Genomic DNA, 13,249 nt, shown 5'->3' on the forward strand with positions numbered 1-13,249 from the left:
TTGGAAAAATCGAAATTTTGAGTCAGAAAAACGTGTAAAAATCGCTATTTTTGGGTGAAAAAACGGCGATTTGGGGCAAAAATCCGATTTTTTCCAACGACACACCTTCCGACAAGAACGCACTCAAATCTCCTTAGAAAAAGTCAACTTTTCACCTAAAACCGTGTTAAAAAAATGGTAATTTTTGGGCGAAAAATCTGCGATTTTGGTGAAAATGGGTCAATTGGGGAAAAAAACCGTCGCTTGTGGGAAACTCAATATTTTATGGAAAAATTGAAATTTTGGTGGGGAAAAACCAGAATTTCGGGTGGGAAAACTGGGCAAAAATCGCTATTTTGGGGTGAAAAACGCAAATTTCAGTGACATTTCACTTTTTTGGTCAAAACCCGTTCCATCACAAACGCCCTCAGAACATTCTAGAAAAACTCAACTTTTGACCTAAAACCGTGTTAAAAAATGGTAATTTTAAGCTAAAAAAAGGCGTTTTTTTGCGAAAAACCTTTATTTTCCTTTGCCAAAGTGCATTTTTTCGGGGAAAAAACCCAAAATTTTAGTAACACCCACTCAGGGCATCGCTAAAAATGAGCGAGACGTTGACGCTGGCGGGTTTACCCGAGGCCTTGTCCAGCGAGCGCTGCGCCAGCCCCAGCGGGAGCCGCTCGTGCCCCACCAGGCAGGTGAAGACGGCGCCGCCCTCCCAGTCGCGCGCCGGCACCGTCAGCGCGCTCAGCGCCAGGTGGGCGCGGCCGGAAGGGGCGTGGCCGGCGTCGGGGCGGGGCCGGAAGGTGAGGGCGCGGCCCGGCGGGAGGGGCCGCCCGTCCTGCAGCCACTGGACGAGGAGGTCGGGGCGGGTTGAAGTCGCGAACGAGGCAGGTGAGCGTGGCCCAGGTGCGCAGGCGGAGCTGCTCGGCGGGCGGGGCCAGCAGGTACACGTTGGGCGGGGACGCGTCCGGAACTAAAAAACAGAAAAATTTGGGGTGAAAATGAGAAATTTTGGGGTTTTATAATGGATATTTGGGGTTTTGGGGTGAATAAAGGGAGTTTTGGGGTGAAAAATTGGGATTTTGGGGGTGGGCGTGGCCCAGGTGCGCAGGTGGAGGCACACCCAAAGGGCGGGGAGGCGTCTGGAACTAAAAACAGAAAAATTTGGGGTTAATTATTGGGATTTTGGGGTTTTATAGGGCATGATTTGGGATTTTGGGGTGAATAAAGGGGATTTTGGGGCGGAGCTGCTCGGCGGGCGGGGCCAGCAGGTAGACGTTGGGCGGGGACGCGTCCGGAACTGGAAATGCAAAAAATTTGGGGTGAAAATGAGAGATTTTGGGGTTTCATAGGGGATATTTGGGGTTTTGGGGTGAATAAATGGGATTTTGGGGTGAATAAATGGGAATTTTGGGGTGAATAAAGGGGATTTTGGGGCGGAGCTGCTCGGGCGGCGGGGCCAGCAGGTAAACGTTGGGCGGGGACGCGTCCGGAACTGGAAATGCAAAAAATTTGGGGTTAAAATGGGAGATTTTGGGGTTTTATAATGGATATTTGGGATTTTGGGTGAAAAAATGGGAATTTTGGGGTGAATAAAGGGGATTTTGGGGCGGAGCTGCTCGGACGGGCGGGGCCAGCAGGTAAACGTTGGGCGGGGTGCGTCCGGAACTGGAAATGCAAAAAATTTGGGGTTAAAGTGGGAGATTTTGGGGTTTTTTGGGGGTTTTGGGGATGAAAAATGGGAATTTTGGGTGAAAAATGGGGATTTTGGGGGGTGGGCGTGGCCCAGGTGCGCAGGCGGAGCTGCTCAGCGGGCGGGGCCAGCAGGTACACGTTGGGCGGGGACGCGTCCGGAACTAAAAAACAGAAAAATTTGGGGTGAAAATGGGAGATTTTCGGGTTTTGGGGATGAAAAATGGGAATTTTGGGGTGAATAAATGGGAATTTTGGGGGGTGGGCGTGGCCCAGGTGCGCAGGCGGAGCTGCTCGGCGGGCGGGGCCAGCAGGTAAACGTTGGGCGGGACGCGTCCGGAACTAAAAATGAAAAAATTTTGGGGTTAATTATTGGGATTTTGGGGTTTTTGGGTAAATAAAGGGGAGATTTGGGGTTTTATAGGTGGTGTTTGGGTTTTGGGGTGAAAAATGGGGATTTTGGGGATGGGCGTGGCCCAGGTAAATGTTGGGCGGGGGACGCGTCCGGAACTGGAAATGCAAAAAATTTGGTGTTAATTATTGGGATTTTGGGGTTTTATAATGGATATTTGGGGTTTTGGGGTTAATTGTTGGGATGTTTGGGGTTTTAGGGTGAATAAAGGGGATTTTGGGGCAGGTGAGCGTGGCCCAGGTGCGCAGGCGGAGCTGCTCGGCGGGCAGGGCCAGCAGGTAGACGTTGGGCGGGGACGCGTCCGGACTGGAAATGGAAAAATTTTGGGGTTAGATTTGGTGGTTTTGGGGTTTTGGGGTGAATAAAGGGGAATTTTGGGGTGAATAAAGGGGATTTTGGGGCGGAGCTGCTCGGCGGCGGGGCCAGCAGGTAGACGTTGGGCGGGGACGCGTCCGGAACTGAAAACGGAAAAAATTTGGGTTAATTGTTGGGATTTTGGGGTTTTATAATGGATATTTGGGGTTTTGGGGTGAATAAATGGGGATTTTGGGGTGAAAAAAGGGGATTTTGGGGCGGAGCTGCTCGGCGGGCGGGGCCAGCAGGTAAACCTTGGGCGGGGTCGCGTCCGGAACTGGAAATGCAAAAAATTTGGGGTTAAAATGGGAGATTTTGGGGTTTTATAGGGGATATTTGGGGTTTTGGGGTGAATAAATGGGAATTTTGGGGTGAAAAATGGGGATTTTGGGGGGTGGGCGTGGCCCAGGTGTGCAGGCGGAGGCACACCGAGGGCGGGGACGCGTCCGGCACTGAAAACGGAAAAAATTTGGGGTAAATTGTTGGGATTTTGGGGTTTTATAGGGGATATTTGGGGTTTTGGGGTGAATAAAGGGGAATTTTGGGGTGAATAAAGGGGATTTTGGGGCGGAGCTGCTCGGCGGAGCGGGGCCAGCAGGTAGACGTTGGGCGGGGACGCGTCCGGAACTGGAAATGCAAAAAATTTGGGGTTAGATTTGGTGGTTTTGGGGTTTTGGGGTGAAAAATGGGATTTTGGGGTGAATAAATGGGAATTTGGGGTGAAAAATGGGGATTTTGTGGGGTGGTGTGGCCCAGGTGTGCAGGTGGAGGCACACCGTGGGCGGGGACGCGTCTGGAACTAAAAATGCAAAATTTTTGGGTTAAATGCGGTAGTTTTGGGGTGAAAATGGGAGATTTGGGATTTTGGGGGGTTTTGGGTGAATAAAGGGAGATTTTGGGGTTTTGGGGTGAATAAAGGGGATTTTGGGGCGGAGCTGCTCGGCGGGCAGGGCCAGCAGGTAGACGTTGGGCGGGGACGCGTCCGGCACTAAAAATGCAAAATTTCCTCCTAAACACCCCAAATTTTCTCCTAGAAACCGCAAATTTTCACCTAAAACCCCCAAATTACATTTTCTCCTAAAAACCCAAATTTTCACCTAAAACCCCCAAATTTTCACCTAAAACCCCAAATTACATTTTCTCCTAAACACCTCAAATTTTCACCTAAAATCCCCAAATTTTCACCTAAAATCCCAAATTTTCTCGCCAAAACCCCCAAATTTTCACCTAAATTCCCCAAATTTCCACCTAAAAACCCCATTTTTTTCCTAAAAACCCCAAACTTCCACCCAAAAACCCCAAATAATTTTTTCCCAAAACCCCCAAATTTTCTCCCTAAAATCCCCAATTATTTTTTCCCCTAGAAATTTCGAATTTTTTTCCTAAAACCCCCAAATTTTCTCCTAAAAATCCCCATTTTTTTCCTAAATCCCTCAAATTTTCACCTAAATCCCCCAGATTTCCACCTAAAATCCCCAAATTTTCACCTAAACACCCCAAATTTCCACCTAAAACCCCCAAATTTCCACCCAAAAACCCCATTTTTTTTCCTAAAACCCCCAAATTTTCACCTAAAACCCAAATTACATTTTCTCCTAAACACCCCAAATTTCCACCTAAAAACCTGAAAATTTCACCTAAAACCCTCAATTTTCACCTGAAAACCCCAATTTTTTTCCTAAAATCCCCAAATTTTCACCTAAAAACTCCAAATTTTCACCTAAAACTCCCAAATTTTCTCCTAAAAACCTCAAATTTTCCCCTTTTTTTATCCAAAACCCCCCAATTTTTTCTCCTCCTCCTTCAGCCAACCCCGCCACCGAACCGGGCTAAAATTCCAACATTTTGCTCCAAAACCCCCAAATTTCAACGCAAAAATTCCAAATTTTCTCCAAAACCCCCAAATTTCCACCTAAAAACCCCCATTTTTTTTTCTAAGAACCCCAAACTTCCACCCAAAAACCCCAAATAATTTTTCCCAAAACCCCCAATTATTTTTTCCCCTAGAAATTTCGAATTTTTTTCCTAAAACCCCCAAATTTCCACCTAAAACCCCCAAATTTCACCTAAAAACCCAAATTACATTTCCTCCTAAACACCCCAAATTTTCTCCTAAACACCCCAAATTTTCTACCATTTTTTTTTCTAAAAACCCCAAATTTTCTCCTAAAACCGCCCAAAATACATTTTCTCCTAAACACCCCAAACTTTCTCCTAAAATCCCCAAATTTTCCACCTAAAACCTCCAAATTTCCACCTAAAACCCCCAAATTTCCACCTAAAACCCCAAATCTGCACCCAAATTTTCTCCTAAAATCCCCGATTTTTTCCTAAAAACCCCAAATAATTTTTCCCAAAACCCCAAATTACATTTTCTCCTAAAAACCCAAATTTTCACCGAAAACCCCCAAATTTTCACCTAAAACCCCCAAACTTCCACCCAAAAAACCCCAAATTTCCACCTAAAACCCCCATTTTTTTTCCTAAAATCCCAAATTTCCACCTAAAATCCCAAATTTCCACCTAAAACCCCCGGTTTTTTTCCTAAAAACCCCAAATTTCCACCTAAAAACCCCATTTTTTTTTCCTAAAAACCCCCAAACTTCCACCCAAAAACCCCAAATTTTTTTTCCCCCAAACCCCCAATATTTTTTTTTCGTTTTTTTCCCCCCCAAAACCGACTCACCGGTGGCCTTCCTCATGGTGACCTCCCTGGGGAAGAGCAGCGCCTCGGGGTGCGCCACGCGGCACGTGAACTCGCAGCCCCGACTCCCCAGGCCTCGGCCGCCACGCTGGCCACGCCCTCGGCCTGCAGCAGCCCATTGGCCTGCAGCGCGGGCGGGGCCGTGGCCGTGGCCAATGGCCGCTCGCCGTCCAGCCACGTGATCTCCAGCCCGTCCAGACGGCGGCGCCAGGTTGGAGACGCGGCAGGTGAGGCGCGCCGCCCGCTTCCCGGAAGACGTCGGCGAAGGACGGCGGCACCGGCTCCACGCGCAGGTCGGGGGCGGCCAGCGGTTGGGTCGTCTGTTGGGTTGGGGTTGGGTTGGTCAATGGGAGGACCTTCTGGATGGTTTTTGACCCAAAATGATCGTTGGGGTTGAGGGTTGGCCAATGGAAGAGTCTTGATGAAGATTTCGGGCGGTTTTGACCCAAAATGATCGTTGGGGTTGGCCATTGGTCAATGGAAGACCCTGCTGGATGGTTTTGGGTGGTTTTTGACCCAAAACGATCGTTGAAGTTGACGTTTGGGTCAACTGGAAGAGTTTTGATGGTGGTTTTGGGTGGTTTTGGGTCAAAATGATCGTTGGGGTTGAGGGTTTGTCAATGGGAGGCCCTTCTGGATGGTTTTGGGTGGTTTTTGACCCAAAATGATCGTTGGGGTTGAGGGTCGGCCAATGGAAGACCCTTCTTGAAGGTTTTCGGTGGTTTTTGACCCAAAACAGTCATTGGGGTTGAGGGTTGGTCAATGGGAGACCCTTCTGGATGGTTTTGGGTGGTTTGGTTGGGTCAAAATGATCGTTGGGGTTGAGGGTTGGCCAATGGAAGACCCTTCTTGAAGGTTTTGGGTGGTTTTTGACCCAAAAGCGGTCATTGGGGTTGGCCATTGGTCAACTGGAAGACCCTTCTCGATGGTTTTGGGTGGTTTTTGACAGCTCAACCCAACCCGACCCAATGAGTTCAACCCAACCAAATAAATTCAACCCAACCCAACTCAACCCAACCCAACCCAACCCAACCCAACCCAAACCCAATCAACTCAAATCAACCCAACCCAACCCAAGTCAACCAGGTCAACTCAACTCAACACAACTCAACCCAATCGACCCAACCCAACTCAACTCAATTCAACTCAACCCAAGTCAATCAACCCAAACAAACTCAACTCAACTCAAGTCAACCCAACCCAACTCAATCAACTCAACCCAACTCAACCTAACTCAATCAACCAACCCAACCCAACCCAAGTCAACTCAACCCAACCCAACTCAACCCAATCAATCCAACCCAAGTCAACTCAACTCAACCCAACGCAACCCAATGAGTTCAACCCAACCCAACTCAACCCAATCAACCCAACCCAACCCAACTTAACCCAACTCAATTTTTTTCTGACTTTCACCACGAAACCACCCCAAAACCGCCCAGATTTCCCCCAAAATCTCACATCCGCACTCCATGGCCTTGCTGGTGTTCCTCATCTCGCCGCCGGCCTGGCAGGTGAAGACGGCGCCGCCCTCACCAGTCGGCCTCAGCTGACCTCGACGCGGCTGCCGGCCACGAAGAGCCCGGAAGGTTCCGGCGCCGGCGGCAGCGCGGTGACGCCCTGGCGCACGGGGGGCGCCGTTGCGCAGCCAGCGGATGGGGGCGGCGCCCAGGCCGCGCCGGGAGCCGCGGGCCTGGCACAGCAGCGAGGAGTTGCGCCAGGGGCCCTGGAAATCCTCGCGCGACGGCGGCCGGAGCGACAGCGAGGGCGGCGCAGGGACAGGGAGCCGGGGCCTGGGGGGAGAGACAGGGGGGAAAAAAATTTGGGGTGAAAAGGCGGAAATTTGGGGTGAAAAGGTGGAAATTTGGGGTGAAAAGGTGGAAATTTGGGGTGAAAAGGCGGAAATTTGGGGGAGATAGGTGGAAATTTGGGGTGAAAAGGTGGAAATTTGGGGTGAAAAGGCGGAAATTTGGGGTGAAAAGGTGGAAATTTGGGGTGAAAAGGCGGAAATTTGGGGTGAAAAGGCGGAAATTTGGGGGAGATAGGTGGAAATTTGGGGTGAAAAGGTGGAAATTTGGGGTGAAAAGGCGGAAATTTGGGGTGAAAAGGTGGAAATTTGGGTGTGAAAAGGCAGAAAATTTGGGGTGAAAAGGCGAAATTTGGGGGAGATAGGTGGAAATTTGGGGTGAAAAGGCGGAAATTTGGGGTGAAAAGGCGGAAATTTGGGGTGAAAAGGTGGAAATTTGGGGTGAAAAGGCGGAAATTTGGGGGAGATAGGTGAAATTTGGTGAAAATAGGTGGAAATTTGGGGGAGATGGGCGGAAAGTTGGGGGAGATACGCGAAAATTTGGTGAAAAATAGGTGGAAATTTGGGGAGATAGGTGGAAATTTGGGGAGATACGCGAAAATTTGGGGGAGATACGCGGAAATTTGGGGAAGATACGCGGAAATTTGGGGAGATAGGTGGAAATTTGTGGAAGATACGCGGAAATTTTTGGCACATTTTTTGGGCCATTTCAGTCCATTTTTGCTACAATTTTTGGCCCATTTTATTTCATTTTTTGGGCCATTTTAGTCCATTTTTTGCTACATTTTTTGGACCATTTCAGTCCATTTTTTGGCCATTTCAGTCCATTTTTTGCACCATTTTGGCAGATTTTTTGGACCATTTAAGTTCATTTTTTTGGGCCATTGCAGTCCATTTTTTCGCACCATTTTTTGGCCCATTCCAGTCCATTTTTTGCTACGTTTTTGGGCCATTTCAGTCCATTTTTGACCCATTTTTTTTGGGCCATTTCAGTTCATTTTTTGGGCCATTTTAATCCATTTTTTGCTACATTTTTTGGGCCATTTTTGGCACATTTTTTGGCCCATTCCAGTCCATTTTTTGCACCATTTCAGTCCATTTTTCGGGCCATTTCAGTCCATTTTTGCGCCATTTTTGACCCGTTTTTTGCCCCATTCCAGTCCATTTTTTTGCACCATTTCAGTCCATTTTAGCTACATTTTTCGCACCATTCCAGCCCATTTTTTGCACCATTTCAGTCCATTTTTTAGCCCATTTCAGTCCATTTCTTGCACCATTTTTTGCCCCATTTTTTCCCCATCTTTTGCCCCATTCCAGTCCATTTTTTGCCCCATTTTTGGCACATTTTTTGCACCATTTTTGGCCCATTTTTGCCCCATTTCAGTCCATTTTTTGCACCATTTTTGGCCCATTTTTTGGCCCATTCCAGCCCATTTTTGCACCATTTCAGTCCATTTTTTAGCCCATTTCAGTCCATTTTTTGCTACATTTTTTGGGCCATTTTAGTCCATTTTTTGGCCCATTTTTCACACCATTTTTGGCCCATTTTTTGGCCCATTTCAGTCAATTTTTTTGCACTATTTTTGACCCATTTTTTGCCCCATTTTTTGGCCCATTTCAGTCCATTTTTTTGCACTATTTTTGACCCATTTTTTGCACCATTCCAGTCCATTTTTTGGGCCATTTCAGTCCATTTTTGGCACATTTTTTGCACCGCTTTAGTCCATTTTTTGCGCCATTTTCGGGGCCATTTCAGTCCAATTTTTTGCTACATTTTTTGGCCCGTTTCAATCCATTTCACTCCATTTTTTGCCCCATTTTTGCCCCATTTTTTGCCCCATTTTCGCCCCATTTTCGCCCCATTTTTGCCCCATTCCAGTCCACTTTTTAGTCCATTTCAGTCCATTTTTTGTGGCAATTTCAGTCCATTTTTTGCCCCATTTTTGACACCATTTTTTGCGCCATTTCAGTCCATTTTTTAGTCCATTTCAGTCCATTTTTTGTGGCAATTTCAGTCCATTTTTTTGCCCCATTTTTGACCCATTTTTTGCCCCATTCCAGCCCATTTTTAGTCCATTTCAGTCCATTTTTTGGGCCACTTTAGTCCATTTTACTCCATTTTTTGGACCGTTTTAGTCCATTTTTTGCGCCATTTGACTCCATTTTTTGCTACATTTTTTGACCCATTTCAGTCCATTTTTTGCACCATTTTAGTTCATTTTTGGGCCTTTCCAGTCCATTTTTTGCTACCTTTTTTGGGCCATTTCAGTCCAATTTTTGCCCCATCTTTTGCCCCATTCCAGCCATTTTTTGCCCCATTTTTCCCCCCTTTTTGCCCCATTTTTTGCCCCATCTTTTGCCCCATTTTTGCCCCGTCTTTTGCCCCATTCCAGCCCATTTTTTGCACCATTTTTGGCACATTTTTTGGCCATTTTTGGCACATTTTTTGGGCCATTTCAGTCCATTTTTTGAGACATTCTTTGGCCCGTTTCAGTCCATTTTTGCACCATTTCAGTCCATTTTTTGGCCCATTTTTTGGGCCATTTTTGCCCCATTCCAGTCCACTTTTTAGTCCATTTCAGTCCATTTTTTGGCCCATTTTTTGCACCATTTTTGGCACATTTTTTTGGCCATTTCAGTCCAATTTTTGCTACATTTTTTGCATCATTCCAGTCCATTTTTTAGTCCATTTCAGTCCATTTTTTGGGCCACTTTAGTCCATTTTATTCCATTTTTTGGACCGTTTTAGTCCATTTTTTGCCCCATTTTCGCCCCATTTTTCGCCCCATTTTCCCCCCATTTTTGCCCCATTTTTTCCCCATTTCCGCCCCATTCCGCCCTTTTCCCCCGCCTCACCTGGTTTGTCACCTGGACGCTCCTCTCTCCGCGGGCGTGCCGGGCGTGGCACCGGAAGGGCTGCCGCGCCTTTCCCTCCTCCATGGCCATGCCCAGCCTCGACGCCGCCAGGAACGTTCCGGAAGCTCCGGAACCTCCGGAGCGCGGCAGGGCGGGGAAGGCGGCGCCGTCGGCAGCTGCGGTTCCGCGCGTCGCTCCAGGCGAAGGCCACGGGCGCGGGCGCGAAGCCGACGGCCACGCAGCCCACCGAGAAGAGCGAGGCGCCGGCGCCGCACGGCGACAGCGGGAACAGGTCCGGGGCGCGGGCGCCCGCTGCGGGCAGGGAAATCCAAAATTTCGGATTAAAAACGGAGAGAATTTGGCGAAAATTTGGCGAAAATTTGGTGAAAATTTGGTGAAAATCGGTGAAAATTCCGTCGAAATGCGACAAAGTTCGGCGGAATTGCGTCAAAAAATCGCGGCAAAAAATTCCGTGGGGGTTGCCGGGGAAATCGGGACCAGTATAAACCAGTATAGACCAGTATGGACCAGTATAAACCAGTGTAAACCAGTATAAACCAGTATAGACCGGTACAGACCCAGTATAAACCAGTATGGACCCGTATAAACCAGTATAAACCAGTATGGACCAGTATAAATCAGTATGGACCAGTATAGACCAGTATAAACCAGTACAAACCAGTATGGACCGGTTCCAGACCAGTACAAACCAGTACGGGCATCCCAGCTGGCCCAGCTCTACCCGTATAAACCAGTATGGACCAGTTCAAAACCAGTATAGACCAGTATAAACCAGTCCAAACCAGTATGGGCACCCCCAGCTCTACCAGTCCAAACCAGTATAAACCAGTAAGGACCAGTGCGGGCACCCCCAGGACCCCCAGCTCTACCAGTATAGACCAGTATGGACCAGTTCAAAACCAGTACGGACCAGTTCAGACCAGTATAAACCAGTATGAGCTGGGACCGGTCCAAACCAGTACAAACCAGTATGGACCAGTACCAGCACCCCCAGGACCCCCAGCTCTACCAGTATAAACCAGTATAAACCAGTTCAGACCAGTCCAGACCAGTTCAGACCAGTACGGCCACCCCCAGCTGGCCCAGCTCTACAGTATAGACCAGTACGGACCAGTCCAAACCAGTATAAACCAGTATGGACCAGTCCAGGCACCCCCAGCTGCCCCAGCTTGACCAGTATAAACCAGTCCGGACCAGTATAAACCAGTATAGACAGTATGGACCAGTATGGACCAGTACCGGCACCCCCAGCTGGCCCAGCTCTACCAGTATAAACCAGTATAAACCAGTATAAACCAGTACGGACCAGTTCAGACCGGTATGGGCACCTACAGCCACCCCAGCTCTACCAGTATGGACCAGTACGGACCAGTATAAACCAGTATGGACCAGTACATAACCAGTAAGGACCAGTCCGGACCAGTATAAACCAGTACGGACCAGTTCAAAGCAGTCCGAACTGGTATAAACCAGTCCAAACCAGTATAAACCAGTATGGACCAGTCCAAACTGGTATGGAACAGTAGGAACCAGTTCAAACCAGTCCAAACCAGTCCAAACCAGTCCAAACCAGTCCAAACCAGTATAAACCAGTATAAACCAGTATAAACCAGTATAAACCAGTCCAAACCAGTATAAACCAGTCCAAACCAGTCCAAACCAGTCCAAACCAGTCCAAACCAGTATAAACCAGTATAAACCAGTACGGACCAGTCCATACAACGAAATCAATTCCCTTAAACCCCAATTAAAGCCAATTAAAGCCAATTAAAGCCAATTAAAATCCAATTACAATCCAATTAAAATCCAATTAAAATCCAATTAAAGCGAATGAAAACTGAACAAACTCCCTAACGAACCAATTAAAACCTAATTAACACAAATTAATTCCCCTCGATACCAATTTAAACCAATTAGAATTAAATGAAAGCCAATTAAAACCAATTAGTGTGAATTAATTCCCTTCGGCACTAATTAAAACCAATTAAAGCCCAGTGAATTCTAATTAAAACCAATTAAAATGAATTAATTCCCTTCAGTGCTAATTAAAACCAATTAAAGTGAATAATTCCCTTTGGTACTAATAAAACTGATTGAAACCCAGTGAGTTCTAATTAAAATCAATTAAAACCAATTAAAATTAATTAAAACCAATTAAAATGAATTATATCCCTTTGGTACTAATTAAAACCAATTAAAACCCAGTGAATTCTAATTAAAATCAATTAAAACCAATTAAAACTAATTAAAACCAATTAAAATGAATTAATTCCCTTCAGTACTAATTAAAACCGATTAAAGCCCAGTGAATTCTAATTAAAATCAATTAAAATGAATTAATTCCTTCGGCACTAATTAAAACCGATTGAAACCTAATGAATTCTAATTAAAACCAATTAAAACGAATTAATTCCCTTAAAAATCCAGTTAAAACCAATTAAAGTCAATTAATTCCCTTAAATCCAATTAAAACTGATTACAACCCAATTAAACCAAATTAAAGGCAATTAAAACTAATTAATTCCCTTAAAAAAACCCAATTAAAACCAAATTAATTCTAATAAAAGCCAATTGAAACTAACTAAAATGAAATTAATCCCTTTCAATCCAATTAAACCAATTAAAACTCAATTAAAACCAATCAACCCCGATTGAAACCAATTAAACCCAATTAAAATTAATTAAAAACCATTTAAAAACCAATTAACCTCAATTAGAATCAATTAAATCCAATTAAAATTAAAGAAAATCCAATTAAAATTAAGTAAACTGAATTATGTTCAATAATAAGTAATTTTAAACGAAATTAAATTAATTAAATTGAAGAACAATAAATTAAATTGATTTAAATGAAATTAAACTAAATTAAAATTAAATTGAATTGAATTAAACTGAACTCAACTTAAATTAAATTAATTTAAAATAAATTAATTAAATCTTACTAAAACTCAATTAAGTCAATTAAAATGAATTAAAATTATTAAAACTGGCCAAAACATCAATTAAAATTGGATTAAAATTGAATTAAAAATATAATAAAAATTCGATTAAAATTCAATTAAAATTCCATTAAAACCAGTTAAAACCCCAATTAAAATTAATTAAAATTAAAGGCAATTAAAGCTCATTGAAAACCGCTTAAAAATAATTAAAATTAAATTAAAAACCAATTAAAACTCAAATCTCAATTAAAAATCAAAGAAAACCTAATTGAAAATAATTAAAACTTACTCTAAAAATGATAAACTCTAATAAAACACAATTAAAAATAATTAAAATTAATTAGAGCCGCCCATTACAAAGCCCGTTCAAAATCTCAAATTTTTCACCCCAAAATTCTCTTTTCTCCCCTCTAAAACCCCCAAACTTTGGACCCAAAATTCGCATTTTTCGCCCCAAAAATTCGCAAAAAGTTCAATTT

At 44.9% G+C, this 13,249-nt stretch overlaps 1 gene segment (V, D, J or C); it reads right to left on the reverse strand.

Moving 5' to 3' along the window:
* Nucleotides 1–550: 550 nt before the first annotated feature.
* Nucleotides 551–13,249, reverse strand: part of LOC134433631 (Ig mu chain C region-like) — a gene marked incomplete at its 5' end in the record, with an annotated part of 44,940 nt that continues 32,241 nt past the window's right edge. Inside the window, 5 exon segments of the C gene segment in view lie at nt 551–955; nt 1,752–1,838; nt 5,127–5,462; nt 6,608–6,937; nt 9,803–10,119. Coding sequence covers nt 551–955; nt 1,752–1,838; nt 5,127–5,462; nt 6,608–6,937; nt 9,803–10,119 — 1,475 coding nt within the window.

Source organism: Melospiza melodia, unplaced genomic scaffold (genome assembly GCF_035770615.1).
Source record: "Melospiza melodia melodia isolate bMelMel2 unplaced genomic scaffold, bMelMel2.pri scaffold_228, whole genome shotgun sequence".
Lineage (NCBI taxonomy): Eukaryota > Metazoa > Chordata > Aves > Passeriformes > Passerellidae > Melospiza > Melospiza melodia.